At 45.1% G+C, this 15884-nt stretch overlaps 1 protein-coding gene across 2 annotated transcripts in view; it reads left to right on the top strand.

Annotated features, from left to right (window-relative positions):
- The window catches only part of wls (Wnt ligand secretion mediator), a 79834-nt gene extending 65646 nt beyond the window's left edge, over positions 1-14188 (top strand). For both annotated transcript variants that reach the window (XM_048539810.2, XM_048539809.2), the window contains exons 11-12: positions 2525-2681; positions 12119-14188. In XM_048539810.2, the coding sequence (XP_048395767.1) occupies positions 2525-2681; positions 12119-12228 (267 nt within the window). In that variant the 3' untranslated portion in view covers positions 12229-14188. The remainder of the gene's footprint in view (positions 1-2524; positions 2682-12118) is intronic.
- The last annotated feature ends 1696 nt before the right edge of the window (positions 14189-15884 follow it).

Raw genomic sequence — 15884 nt, 5'->3', positions numbered from 1 at the left:
GCATTGGCCGTGGCTTTCTACGGTCTTTGGCAGCAGTTGTTTGATAACAAAGATCTTGGCGAGTCAACAAAAGCTGTAGTGTACAGAGTAGTTACTGTAACTGCACTGCTATCCTGTAGTAATACCTGGACTGTGTTTCAGTGATGTATTAAGAGAGTTAGAGAAACTCCAACAATTCAGTGAGAGGACCGTGAAGCAAATGCTAATCGCAAAAACAGAAATTGCTCATACTGTGTTCTGAAGAACAGTCACCGGACTCGACGTTAACTCCATTTTCTCTTCACATATGCTGCCAGACCTACTGCATTTTGCCAGTAATTTCTGTTTGTGTTTCAGATTTCCAGCAAAGCAGTTATTTGTTGTATTTGAATGAACAAATACTAGTGTTCCTGTCAAAGCCAGATGTACAAGCATTCAGGGTAAATTCCTGCAAAATCATCTCCCAAACTGATCTTGCATGCTCAGATAGACAAAGCTCTGTGGATGGACACAGAAATTGCTTCAAAGACACTGAAGTTCTTCTTGAAATGCAATGGTGGCACTGATTTTGATAACTTGCTACCAAATGTGTCCACCAACCTGGCTCATACTTTGAAACTCAGTGCCTCAGTAGTAAGGTAGAGCTCTCTGCTTCAGATGCCAGCAAAAAGCATAGGAGCAAGAGTGGGCCTATTAACCTGTGAAGCTCACTTTGCCATTCAATATGATCATGGCTGATCGTTTATCTGCAAGGGTTGTGAATCCTTGAGCATCCACAGCCCTCCAGAATAGAGGTTTCCAGTCACTGAATATATGCAAGACTGAGATCAATAAGTTTTTGGCTGCTGGTAGCATTAAGGAATGTAGGGAAGGGTTAGGAAGGTGGAGTTCTTCCAGGTTACCTTGTAAAGGTTTCTCTGATTTTTATTGAATATATGAATGAATGCAGTGCCATTCTGTTCTTATTTCCTGTATGTTTCAATCACATTTCAGCACTGTCACCAAGCTTGCTATTTGCAACAGCATGATAATATGAAGGGGAACTGATACTGATATTCTTACTAACTCTTGTATCGTTCTTCACATCAGGGACCATTTTTGAGGTTGAGGATTTATTTAAAAGCAATTGGCTGCATTGTGGAGTTTCTTTCCTGCCTTAGTCACTACGCATAAGTGTCTTGAAATAAAGGTTCAGGAAATAATTTGGCTGTAATCACTTAAGCCTATGAATTCAACTTGGAAATTCTCATCAGCCATTAAACGCTGAGTACTGGAAATGCTTTAAATAAGCTCTCTTACCGTGCATAGGTTCACGTTTGCAAATGGCACTGATGACCATTATTTTAACCTTCTCAAAGAATGACTACTTTCTACCCTGGAGATATCTATCATTTCTTTAAAAACAAGATTTTTGAAGTCAGTGGGTATAATTCAGCTTGAGTCATCTCCAGTCTGTAATGGATCAGCAGATCATAATCAGAGTGCTTATAGGTATGCGACAATTGGCCTCAAAAACAAAGAAATTCACCACTTCCAATGGTTATATGGTGATTGCTGCTGGAAAGTCCATTCATGAACTCTGAAGGAAGGAGGAGGGGAGCTTTACTTCTGAAAACTAATCTCCAATTGCATAGCTGCGTCTTGTACATCAACAACAACAGATTATATAGAATCCCTACAGTGTGGAAACAGGCCCTTCAACCCAACAAGTCCACGCCGAGCCTCAGAGCATTCCACCCAGAAATCGTCCCCCTGTACTACTCATCCCTGAACACTTGGGGCAATTTAGCATGGCCAATCCACTTAGCCTGCACATCTTTGGACTGGGGGAGGAAACTAGAGCACCTGGAAGAATCCCACACAAACATGGGGAGAACATGCAAACTCCACACACACAATCACCCGAAAGTGGAATCAAAGCCAGATTCCTGGTGCTGTGAGGCAGCAGTGCTAACCGTGGAGCCACCGTGCCACCCCAGCTGTAAAGCCAGAAAAGGGAGAAACGTTAAATTAAAACAAAGTACTCCAGATGCTACAGAAGATACTGGAGAAACACAGCAGGTCTGAGAGTGTAGAGAGAGAACAAGCCAAGTTAACATTTTGAGTCTTAAGAAAACTGTTCTTCAGAACCAGCAACAGTCCGATTGGACTTGAAATAATAACTCTCTTTCTCTTTCCACACGTGCTGCCAGACCTGATGAGTTACTCCAGCACTTTATTTATAAAGCTAAAGGAGAAGTTTTGGCCTGAGCTAGTCCTGACATTTTTATTTGACCTTTTGTTTTAGCTTGCCTGACATTTTCCAATTTTTTTGTTTGACTGACACCAAAATGAAGTTCCAGTACGAACCTGCACCTTCAAAAGAAGAAGGAATTGTAACAATAAGTGCTACAAACAAATCTGCAATGTACAGTATCTAAAAGCATCTGGACAGAAAAAAAACAAGTTTAAAAAAAACTCATTTGGTTCTGATTTATAATGCTTCCAGCATTTTTTTACCTACTTCACCTTACAAACAAATCAAATTCTGATGTTCCTTCCTTAGGTAAATGAGGGACACTGGAAGTGGGGCGAATACGTTGTCCAAATAAACAGTGCATTCTTCACTGGCATTTATGGCATGTGGAACCTTTACGTCTTTGCAATCATGTTTCTGTACGCTCCATCCCACAAGTGTTACAGTGATGCTGATCAGTCAAATGGTACGTATTTTTACTTTAAAAGTCAAATGCTGAATGTCTGAAGACTTGTTTCCGTGGAATGTACTTGCTGAAAGGCTATTGAGGGCTTCTACATATCAAAGCTTGCAACTCTGTGTTTCCCTGCTGATTGACCTGGCAAGTCTTACTATCTGATGTGGTACGGGCCAGACAGGAAATTATCACCTATCCTTGCGAAAGTGATAAAATCTCAAAACAAAGCTTACAGGAATGCTGCACTGGCTTCCATTTATGTATAATTTTTTCCATTCTCAAGTCTGACTCAGAAGTCTAATTTTTTTCTTTTCAATACAATTAGTGAACAGTTGAACACTAACAAAATTATTTAGTCTTATAGGAATAGCGACCAGTTAACATCATCCCACTTCAAATGTGCTCAATATATTCACCGTGTATAGCTCCATAGAACGTAGAACATTACAGCACAGTACAGGCCACTCGATGTTGTGCCGACCTGTCATATCGATCTGAAGCCCATCTAACCTACACTATTCCATGTACGTCCATGTGCCTATCCAATGACGACTCAAATGTACCAAAGGTTGGTGAATCTACTACCGTTGCAGGCAAAGCATTCCATTCCCTTACTACTCTGAGTAAAAAAACTACCTCTGACATCTGTCCTTTATCTTTCACCCCTCAATTTAAAGCTATGCCCCCTCATGCTCGCCGTCACCATTCTAGGAAAAAGGCCCTCCCTATCCACCCTATCTAACCCTCTGATTATTTTATATGTTTCAATTAAGTCACCTCTCAACCTTCTCTCTAATGAAAACAGCCTCAAGTCCCTCAGCCTTTCCTCATAAGACCTTCCCTCCATACCAGGCAACATCCTAGTAAATCTCCTCTGCACCCTTTCCAAAGCTTCCACATCCTTCTTATAATGCGGTGACCAGAACTGTACGCAATACTCCAAGTGCGGCCGCACCAGAGTTTTGTACATCTGCAGCATAACCTCTTGGTTCCGGAACTCGATCCCTCTATTAATAAAAGCTAAAACACTGTATGCCTTCTTAACAGCCCTGTCAACCTGGGTGGCAACTTTCAAGGATCTGTGTACATGGACACCAAGATCTCTCTGCTCATCTACACTACTAAGAATCTTACCATTAGCCCAGTACTTTGCCTTCTGGTTACTCTTACCAAAGTGCATCACCTCACACTTGTTCGCATTAAACTCCACTTGCCACCTCTCAGCCCAGCTCTGCAGCTTATCTATGTCTCTCTGCAACCTACAGCATCCTTTATCACTATCCACAACTCCACCGACCTTAATGTCATCTGCAAATTTACTAACCCATCCTTCTACGCCCTCATCCAGGTCATTTATAAAAATGACAAACAGCAGTGGCCCCAACACCGACCCTTGCGGTATACCAAAAGTAACTGGTCTCCAGGATGAACATTTCCCATCAACTACCACCCTCTGTCTTCTTTCAGCAAGCCAATTTCCGATTCAAACTGCTATACCTCCCACAATTCCATTCCTCCACATTTTGTACAATAGCCTATTGTGGGGAACTTTATCGAACGCCTTGCTGAAATCCATGTACACCACATCAACCGGTTTACTCTCATCTACCTGTTTGGTCACCTTCTCAAAGAACTCAATAAGGTTTGTGAGGCACAACCTTCCCTTCACAAAACCGTGCTGACTATCCCTAATCAATTTATTCTTTTCTAGATGATTATAAATCCTATCCCTTATAACCTTTTCCAACACTTTACTAACAACTGAGGTAAGGCTCACTGGTCTATAATTACCAGGGTTGTCTCTACTCCCCTTCTTGAACAGGGGAACCACATTTGCTATCTCCCAGTCGTCTGGCACTATTCCTGTAGACAATGACGAGTTAAAGATCAATGCCAAAGGCTCGGCAATCTCCTCCCTGGTTTCGCAGAGGATCCTACGATAAATCCCATCCGGCCCAGGGGACTTATCTATCTTCACCCTCTGTAGGATTTCTAATACCTCTTCCTTGTGAACCTCAATCCCACCTAGTCTGGTAGCCTGTATTTCAGTATTCTTGACACTATTGTCGTTTTCTAGAGTGAATACTGTTGAAAAATATTCATTTAGTGCTTTCCCCATCTCCTCTGACTCCACACACAACTTACCACTACGACCCTTGATTGGCCCTAATCTTACTTTTGTCATTCTTTTATTCCTTAAATACCTATAGAAAGCCTTAGGGTTTACCCTGATCCTATCCACCAACAACTTCTCCTGTATCCTCCTGGCTCTTCTGAGCTCTCTCTTTAGGTCCTTCCTGGCTACCTCGTAGCCCTCAATCGCCCTAACTGAGCCTTCACATCTCATCCTAACATAAGCCGCCTTCTTCCTCTTGACCAGAGTTCCACCTCCTTCGTAAACCACGGCTCCCATGCTCTACAGTTTCCTCTCTGCCTGACAGATACATACTTATCTAGGACACACAGGAGCTTTTCCTTGAATAAGCTCCACATTTCTAATGTGCCCATCCCCTGCAGTTTCCTTCCCCATCCTATGCTCCCTAAATCTTGCCTAATCTCATCGTAATTGCCTTTCCCCCAGCTATAACTCTTGCCCAGTGGTATACACCTATCCCTTTCCTTCACTAAAGTAAACATAACAGAATTGTGATCGCTATCACCAAAGTGCTCACCTACTTCCAAATCTAACACCTGGCCAGGCTCATTACCCAGTACCAAATCTAATGTGGCTTCGCCCCTTGTTTGCCTATCTACATACTGTGTCAGAAAGCCCTCCTACACACACTGGACAAAAGCTGACCCATCTATAGTACTCGAACTATAGTGTTCCCAGTCAATATTTGGAAAGTTGAAGTCCCCCATGACAACTACCCTGTCTCTCTCACTCCTATCAAGAATCATCTTTGCTATCCTTTCCTCTACATCTCTGGAACTATTCGGAGGCCTATAGAAAACTCCCAACAGGGTGACCTGTCCTTTCCTGTTTCTAACCTCAGCCCATACTACCTCAGTTGACGAGTCCCCAAACATCCTTTCTGCAACTGTGATACTGTCCTTGACCAACAATGCCACACCTCCGTCCCTTTTACCATCTTCTCTGTTCTGCATGAAACATCTAAATCCCGGAACCTGCAACAACCATTCCTGTCCCTGCTCTATCCATGTCTCCGAAATGGCCAGAACATCGAAGTCCCAGGTACTAACCCATGCTGCAAGTTCACCCACCTTATTCCGGACGCCCCGGCATTGAAGTAGACACACTTCAAACCAATTTCTTGCTTGCCGGTGCCATCTTGCATCCCTGAAACTTTATTTTGGACCTACTCTCAACCTTTTCTGTACTGAAACTACAATTTTGGTGCCCATCCCCCTGCTGAATTAGTTTAAACCCACCCGAACAGCCTTAGCAAATTTCCCCCCCAGGATATCAGTACCCCTCTGGTTCAGGTGAAGACCATCTTGCTTGTAGAGGTCCCACCAACCCAGAAAGAGCCCCAGTTATCCCAGAATCCAAAACCCTCCCTCCTGCACCATCCCTGTAGCCACATGTTCAACTCCTCTCTCTCCCTATTCCTCGCCTCACTAGCACGTGGCACGGGCAACAAACCAGAGACAACAACTCTGTTCGTCCTAGCTCTCAGCTTCCATCCTAGCTCCCTGAATTTTTGCCTTAAATCCCTGTCTCTCTTCCTACCTATGTCATTGGTGCCAATGTGGACCACGACTTGGGGCTGCTCCCCCTCCCCCTTAAGGATCCCAAAAACACGATCAGAGACATCACGCACCCTGGCACCTGGGAGGCAACACACCAACCGTGAGTCTCTCTCTCTCCCCAGAGAACCTCCTATCTGTCCCCCCTAACTATGGAGTCCCCAATGACTACTGCTCTGCTCCTCTTTCCCCTTCCCTTCTGAGCAGCAGGGACAGACTCTGTGCCAGAGACCTGTGCCCCACTGCTTTCCCCTGGTAAGTCGTCCCCCCAACAGTATCCAAAACGGTATACTTATTGTTGATGGGAATGACCACAGGGGATCCCTGCACTGCCTGCCGGTTCCCTTTCCGTCCCCTGACCGTAACCCATCTGCCTTTTTCTTGTACCTGAGGAGTGACTACCTCCCTGTAACTCCTCTCAATAACCCCCTCTGCCTCCCGAATGATCCGAAGTTCATCCAGCTCCAGCTCCAGTTCCCTAACGCGGTTTTCAAGGAGCTGGAGTTGGGTGCACTTCCCGCAGATGTAGTCAGCAGGGACACTAGTGGTGACCTTACCTCCCACATTCTGCAGGAGGAACATTCAACTGCCCTGACCTCCGTTCCCATTATTCTAAATTCCCAAGACTGTTTAAAAAATAAAGAATAAAAAATAAACTTGTTACCTTACCAATCAGGCACACAGAACCTTTTTTTTGGTTAGAGGAGGAGGATGGGTGGGAGACACTAGCCAAGTAGTGTTTCGGGCAACGCAACCACACAAATATATTACCTCACTCACTCACCAGCCCTGTGTCCACTCCTGCTCAGCGTAGCCTATTCACGAGGTAAGCTTTTTGTAGATTCAAAAACAGTGACTCACCGGCTTCCCGACAGGCTCCTGCTCCAAGCTCCCACTCGCGCTGCTGCTCAACCAGTAATGGGTGATGATTACAAGTGGTGTTGCTCTTTGATTTTAAAAAAATAGGTGTTTGCTAATATTATTGGTCACCACATCCAGTGTCCAACTATCATTGTTAAACGTGTTAGTTTGTTGCAGGTACAAGCCATTGTACTTCCATTTTCCTCAATGTTGTTCATAAAGTAGAATGTTGTTAAAAACTCAAGTAGTTCACTCATTCCTTTTAGGAATTGTAGTTTGGCCTTTTCCCAGTACCACCCCAAGGTGGCTGACTCCTACTTCAGCGTGAGGTGACCTGGCAAGGCACTGGTTGTATCCTATTACTCTCAACTACAGCAGTTAAAGAAGAAAGCATGATACCCATCTTCACAGAAAAGCCAAGAACCTCAGAATGTAAAGTCAAGCACTGGCCCTGCCAGAATTGCCCACCTCCTGAGTATGCTCTTTACACACTCATTAAATCTTGAATTAACAAACAGACATATCAGTGAGCAAGCACCAAAGAAATACAGAAACTAGCAGGTTAGAATTGATTGCAACAGTTATTACTAAACTCAAATCATATTAAAATCATTTTAGAAATACTTTCAACCATCATCTTTGAAACCTTAAAACCACCCGCCCCATAATGCAAGGTTTGAAAATGTGGAAGACTTCTTAAACATTACATTTGCTCATTAAACATTTTCATATGCAGTAGTTCTTCATTTACTGTTATAGTTTAAGTTCCTGAAAACAGCATCTTTAAATGAAGCAACATTTAAGAGAACCAGCTATTCACTTTGCAGCCAGTATAAAAGCTGAGTTAGGTTCTGTTGGATAAGAAAGGTCCTTTTTTATTTAAAAAAGAGGAAAACATTATATCTTGTAAGTTTAAAATATTTGTAAAATTCCCATCTGCAGAGTTAGTAAGAACTGTCAATGCTGAGTCAGAGATAATAGTGTGGAGCTGGAGGAACGCAGCAGGCTGGACAGCATCAGTGGAGCAGGAAAGCTGGCGTTGGGTTGGGACCCTTCTTCAGAAATGGTAGAGGGGGAAGGGAGCTCAGAAATAAATCGAGGGAGGAGGGTAGGGGATGTGGAAGGTAGGTGGGGATCGTGATAGGTGAGTGAAGGTAGGGAGTGGTTGGGATTGCTCAGTGGAATAGGTGGGGCGGAGAGGTAGGAGAGAAGATGGACAGCTTGTGTCAGGTCACGGAGGCAGGGATGAGAGGGAGGATTGGAAATGGGATGAGTCTGGGAGTGGGGAGATTTTGAAACAGTCAAGGTAAATGGAGATGAGTTCAGTAGTGCAGGAGAAGGCAGATTTGTGGATTTTGGGAAGGAGATAGAAAAGGGCAGTGCGGTGTTGGGGAGCAGAACGTGCAATCCTCCACTCCCATCCTAATCTCACCATCAAACCCACAGATAAGGGAATGCTCAGTCGTGGTATGGCGCACTGAACTTTACATAGCCAAGGTCAGGCATCAACTTCTTGACACCTTCTCCTACAACCCTCTTGACCACGAACCCACCCCTGACCACCAAACCATCATCCCTCACACCATTCATAACCTCATCACCTCAGGTGACCTCCCACCCGCAGCCTCCAACCTCATTGTTCCCAACCCCGCACTGTCCATTTCTGTCTCCTTAACAAAATCCACAAACTTGACTGCCTGTCCAACCCATTTGTCTCTGCCTGGTCCTGTCCCACTGAATTTATCTCTGCTTACCTTGACTCTGTCTTCTCCCCACCCCCACCCCCCGCTTCCCCAGTCCAGGAATTCCCCACCTATGTCTGGGACACCACCCACACCCTCTACCTCCTCCAAGACTTCCAATTCCTTGACCCTCAATACCTCATCTTCACTATGGACATCCAGACCCTGTATACTTGTATCCCCCACATGCAGGTGGCCTAAAAGCCCTTCGCTTCTTCCTCTCCCGCATGCCCAACCAGTCTCCCTTCATTAACGCCCTCATCTGTTTAACTGAACTCGTCCTTACCCTTATCAATTTCTCCTTTAACTCCTCCCATTTTCTACAGACTAAGGGGGTGGCCATGGGCACCCACATGGGCTGAAGCTATGCCTACGTCTTCATTGGATACGTGAAACAGTCCCTGTTCCACTGCTACACTGGCACTACATCCCACCTCTTCCTCCGCTACATCAATGCCTGTATCAGCACTGCCTCATGCTCCCACGAGGCATTTGAACAGTTCTTCAACTTTACTGACACCTTTCATCCAACCTCAAATTCACCTGGACCAACTCCAATACTTCCCTCTCTTTCCTGGACCTCTCTCTCCTTCTCTGGCGACCGCCTCGAATTTGACATCTATTTCAAGCCCAACGACTCCCACAGCTATCTAGACTTCACCTCCCCTCACCCATCCTCCTGCAAGAATGGGATCCTCTACTCCCAATTCATCCGTTTCCGTCGCATCTGCTCCCAAGATGGGGCATTCCACGCCTGCACATCCCAGATCTCCTCCTATTTCAAGGACCGTAACTTCTCACCTCCAGTGAGCGAAAGTGCCGTCAACCGTATCTCTTGCATTTCTCGCACCTCTGCTCTTATATCCCCACCTCCCAACAAAAAGTAAAGACAGCATCCCCCTTATTCTCACATATCACTCCACCAACCTCCGCATCCAATGTTTCATTCTCTGCTACTTCCTCCACCTACCATCTGACCCCACAAGCAAAGATATATTTCCCTCCCCACTCCTATCTGCCTTTCGTGGGGAAAGCTCTCTCTCCAGGACTCCCTCGTCCTCCCCACACTTCGCACTAACCTCACCACCCCCAGTAACTTTCCCTGCAACTGCAGGAAGAGCTACACCTTCCCCCTCACCTCACCACCCCCCCGCCTCACCTCCATTCAAGGCATAAAACAAACCTTCCACATTCGACAGGGGTTCATCTGCATCTCTGTCAACTTGGTCGGCTGCATCAGTTACTCAAGATGTGACCCCCCCCCCCCCCCCAACCCCCACATCAGTGAGACCAAGCGGAGGCTCAGAGACCGCTTTGTTAAGCATGTGTGCTCTGTTTGTGACAAACAACAACATCTTCCAGTCGTGAACCATTTTAAATACCCCTCCCACTCGCCGGGTGACATGTCCATCCTGGGCCTCCTCAAGTGTCACAACGACGCCACCCAAAAACTGGAGAAGCAGCACTTCATATTCCACCTCGGTACCCTACAGCCTGATGACCTAAACATAGATTTCACCAGTTTTAAAATCTCTCCACCCCTGGCCTCATCCAAAGTCCAACCCTCCCTCTCATCCCCGCCACCTTGACATGACACAACCTGTCCATCTTCTCTCCTACCTATCGGCCCCTCTCACCTCACTGACCAATCCCCAGTACAGCCTAACTGCACTCACCTATCACCATCAGACCTACCTTTCCTAGCACCACCACTCCTCTCCCTATTTACCTCTGAGCTCACTTCCGCCTCCCCATTTATGAAGAAGGGTCCCGACCCGAAATGTCAACTTTCCTGTTCCTGATGCTGCTTGGCCTGCCGTGTTCCTCTAGCTCCACACTGTGTTATATCTGATAATTTCCAATTTTGTGTTCATTAAATAACTGAAATGTAAAAATGTATAAGTAATTTGCTGCCTGTACTCTGGCGTATTGACTCTTCCACTGCCTCCAAGTAACTGCCAATGGTGCTTGCTGACCTACTCTCCCATCACTTCCCTTGTTGCCACCTGCCTGTCCCAAAGCCTTGCTAAAATGTGAGGTCCTGCATTTTGCAAATTAGGGCGGGGCTTGTACACTTAATGGTAAAGCCCTGGGGAGTGTTGCCAAACAAAGGGCCCTTGGAGTGCAGGTTCATAGTTTCTTGAAAGTGGAGTCATGAGTAGACAGGAAAGTGAAGAAGTCATTTGGTATGTTTGCCTTTATTAGTCAGTGCATTGAGTATAGGAGTTGGGAGGTCATGTTGCAACTACACAGGACATTGGTTAGGCCCACTTTGGAATAATAAACTTAATTATGGTCTCACTACTATTGGAAGGATGTTGTGAAACTTGAAAGGGTTCAGAGAAGGTTTACAAGGATATTGCCAGGGTTTGGGGGGTGGGGTTTGATCTGTAGCGAGAGGCTGAACAATCTGGGGCTTTCCTCCCCCTGGAGTGTCAGAGACTAAGGAGTGATCTTATTGAGGTTTATAAAGTCATAAGGGATAGGGCTAGGATGAATAACCAAGGTCTTTTCCCCAGGGTAGGGAAATCCAAAAGTAGGAGGCATAGGTTTAAGGTGAGAAGGGAAAGATTTAAAAGGGACCTGAGGGACAACATTTTCACGCAGAGGATAGTGCGTGTATGGAATGAGCTGCCAGAGGAGATGGTGGAGGCCGGTGCAATTACAACATTTAAAAGGCATCTGAATGGGTATACGAATGGGAAAGGTTCAGAGGGATGTGGGACTAGATTAATTTAGGATATCTGGTTGTCATGGACAAGTTGGACCAAAGGGTCTGCTTCCACACTATACATCTCCATGACTGCTCTGGAAAGAGGCAGGATGGGCAGCTTCAGCTGTAGCAGTGAGCTGCAAGCTGGAGAGGTAGAGATTGGGAGGTACCAATTACTGGGTCATGTGATCCAGCATCAGACCTAGTATGAAACAAAACTCTGATACTAACTGCAAAAAAAAATGGACCTTCTAATTCAAATTTTACTTTGATGAGCCACAAAGCTCACCTCAGCCAGTCAACAATGAGACTTTGTGCGCAGAACACACTGCCTCATGGGAGAAGTGAAATCGAAGGGGCACCAACAAAGCTCTTTCTGGCCTGGCCTAATAGCATTCTGTATTTAATGCCTTTCGTAGGTGATCTTGGAGTCAGTGGTGGTGAGGAGCTGCAGTTGACCACTACAATCACCCATGCTGATGGACCAACTGAAATCTATAGACTGGCTGGCAAGGAAGCACAAGAGTAAAAAGTGGAGAGCAACTGCAGAAAAATCATCCCAGCAACAGAAATCAGATGAGATTTTTCCCATGGAATGGGAAAACTGTATTACGTTGCTCATTATGTGTGGACATTCCATGATAGGAACTTGTGCTGCATTTCTGTTGCTGGGGAGATGGGATTACCGCTTCCGATAATGTTACCACAACTTGTGATGTCTGTGGAAGATTCTAGAACTGGCTTTCGTGAAATGAGATTTTTAAGTCTGAAAGAATCCATATGCACGTTTGACTTGTCAAGGCAAATTACCATCACTGTAGTTTATATCTCACTGACATTACTTTCTGTAAGTATATAAAATATTGTAGTGTTGCATCTGTCTGTAGGCAACCACCTCCAGTGCTCAAGGGATTGGTCCCAAGTGAGTGTGCAAGAGGGAAAGAAGAAACTTGCATTTAATAATGTCTTATCAAATCTCCCAATGCCCCAAAGCACTTTGCATCTAACAAATTGCATGGAGGTAATGGATTTAGTTCCAATCTTGTAAGGAAGGGCATTAGTGCAGATGTAACTCAGTATAGACATTAATAGTATTTTCAGTACACTCCCTGCTGCTTGCACTACAAAAGCATTTTTAAAGCTCTGATTTTCTGCGTACACAAACAGTTGCTTTTGGTCATATTAAATACATATTATTTTGAAAGAGAAAGAGAAACCTAAAAGAGGTTGATTGTGTTATTTAATTTGTTGAGATCCTCCTTGCCAGTAAATACACATGCTAGGCCACGCTACATACAAATAGACAGAAGACTTTGTGCAACTAAACCAGCATTGTTCATATTGCAAATTGTATGTAGCATTTTTCATCTACAGTCCACCTGGTGCTCCTATTGTACCTGAGCTTCCGTTCATGGCTACGAGATGTTGCTAGAGCCAATGTTCTGTGTGACTCCCTTGGTGCTCAAAGGAAATAAAAGAATGCTTTTAGGTGGCGGACTTATTCAACAATTGCACCATATCACGATGGATCTGGAATTTACTTTCCAATTTCACTTTGGGGCATGTATTAGACCTTCATGCAAATAAGGAATTGAAGGTGCAGACCACCATGTTAAGAGTCACATTTGAGGAAGTCACTAATTGGATATATGACCCCATCTACAAAAACTTTAAAGAACAAGACATCCTGTATAATAAATTCATTATCTTTCCTTTTTTTAACCTTCCTTCCCTATTTAAAGCTGCTGAATCCATTACCTCTAGAGGTCAACAATCCTCGGTGCTTCATCTGGAGTCTGCTTTGAATAGGTTTCGGCAGACCTTTAAGCAACCAGGCAAGGGTGCAACAACAATCTGATCATATCAACAAATATATAATTTTCAGCAAAGATCTTTTAAATGTTTTTCCTCCTCTTAGCCCAGGCTGCCAAGGTCAGTGGAGACATGGAATCCGATGCTGTAGCTGAGATTAACTAAAGGGAAAAGGCTAGAATTGCAGATCCTTTTGGTTCAGTAATACCATATCATTAATCTCCCATGTGTACCTGGTGCTTTTAACGATGCTCACATCTTGTTGCTCCCAAAAAGAAAAATCTGATGTCTAGCGAATAGATATAATTTAGGACTTGATATCAACAAATGTGAGCAAAGACAACAGTCAAATATTGAAACCTAGAAGTTGCATAAAATAAGCATCAGGCACTTGTATCTTGCTGTAGGGATATATTGCACAACACAATATCTCAAACATTAAAAGTTGAAAAAGTATTTACTCCAATGGCCACATTTTTATTTAAAAGGGACATGGCATGTCCTTTCTTTGACTCAAAACACTTGAGATGAGAGTTCTGCTCCTTTTTTGAACGTGTAGTTATTTAATGATAAGAACAATGTAGAGTTATTATTTTAGGTGAAAGGTGGTTAGGATTTTTTAACTTGGAAGTAGATTTGCTTGTATGCTAATTTTAAATAAAATTTGTATACTGTGATGTTTGTGTACAGCGTCTGTGACTGACCAGACTGTTGAAAGCTGGCAGGTTATTGGTTTCAAGCCCTCCCCTGCTGCAATCTCACCACCATCTCTTTGAAAGTACTGGAGGAGATATTGAAATTGTTGCCCAAGAATGGCCAGATAATTACTTCAATTAGGACCAAGCAACACCCATAACAGTTAATTAATTCACAATAGCAGTTTTGTATCGGATCATGTGGGAGTTAAAAACAGCTCCTGTTTTGTAAGATTAATTGTTACTTTTATAGCCATTGTCTTTTGCACCTTTGTGATTCATACCAACTGAGAAGAGTTCGTAAATTTTTTTCATCTCTTTAAGATTTGTCCAGTTCTGGCATTGATATCATTATTTGAGGCGTGTGTGAATGAAGTGGTCTCCTCCACATCATTTTCAAATTGTCATCCATATCATCCTACAGACAAAGGGGGTGGCCATGGGCACCTGCATGGGCCCCAGCTATGCCTGCCTCTTTGTAGGTTACGTGGAACAGTCCCTCTTCCGCACCTACACAGGCCCCAAACCCCACCTCTTCCTCCGGTACATTTATGACTGTATCGGCGCCGCCTCTTGCTCCCCAGAGGAGCTCGAACAGTTCATCCACTTCACCAACACCTTCCACCCCAACCTTCAGTTCACCTGGGCCATCTCCAGCACATCCCTCACCTTCCAGGACCTCTCAGTCTCCATCTCAGGCAACCAGCTTGTAACTGATGTCCATTTCAAGCCCACCGACTCCCACAGCTACCTAGAATACACCTCCTCCCACCCACCCTCCTGCAAAAATTCCATTCCCTATTCCCAATTCCTCCGCCTCTGCCGCATCTGCTCCCACGATAAGACATTCCACTCCCGCTCATCCCAGATGTCCAAGTTCTTTAAGGACCGCAACTTTCCCCCCACAGTGATCGAGAACGCCCTTGACCGCGTCTCCCGTATTTCCCGCCACACATCCCTCACACCCCGCCCCCGCCACAACCGCCCTAAGAGGATCCCCCTCATTCTCACACACCACCCCACCAACCTCCAGATACAACGCATCATCCTCCGACACTTCCGCCATCTACAATCCGACCCCACCACCCAAGACATTTTTCCATCCCCACCCCTGTCTGCTTTCCGGAGAGACCACTCTCTCCGTGACTCCCTTGTTCGCTCCACACTGCCCTCCAACCCCACCACACCCGGCACCTTCCCCTGCAACCGCAGGAAATGCTACACTTGCCCCCACACCTCCTCCCTCACCCCTCTCCCAGGCCCCAAGATGACATTCCACATTAAGCAGAGGTCCACCTGCACATCTGCCAATGTGGTATACTGCATCCACTGTACCCAGTGTGGCTTCCTCTACATTGGGGAAACCAAGCGGAGGCTCGGGGACCGCTTTGCAGAACACCTCCGCTCAGTTCGCAATAAACAACTGCACCTCCCAGTCGCAAACCATTTCCACTCCCCCTCCCATTCTTTAGATGACATGTCCATCATGGGCCTCCTGCAGTGCCACAATGATGCCACCCGAAGGTTGCAGGAACAGCAACTCATATTCCGCCTGGGAACCCTGCAGCCTAATGGTATCAATGTGGACTTTACCAGTTTCAAAATCTCCCCTTCCCCCACCGCATCCCAAAACCAGTCCAACCTGTCTCTGCCTCCCTAACCTGTTCTTCCTCTCACC

The sequence above is a fragment of the Stegostoma tigrinum genome, chromosome 8 (assembly GCF_030684315.1).
Source record: "Stegostoma tigrinum isolate sSteTig4 chromosome 8, sSteTig4.hap1, whole genome shotgun sequence".
NCBI lineage: Eukaryota > Metazoa > Chordata > Chondrichthyes > Orectolobiformes > Stegostomatidae > Stegostoma > Stegostoma tigrinum.
Note: the sequence above shows the minus strand (reverse complement) of the source record. Positions and strands in the feature narration are given on the sequence as shown.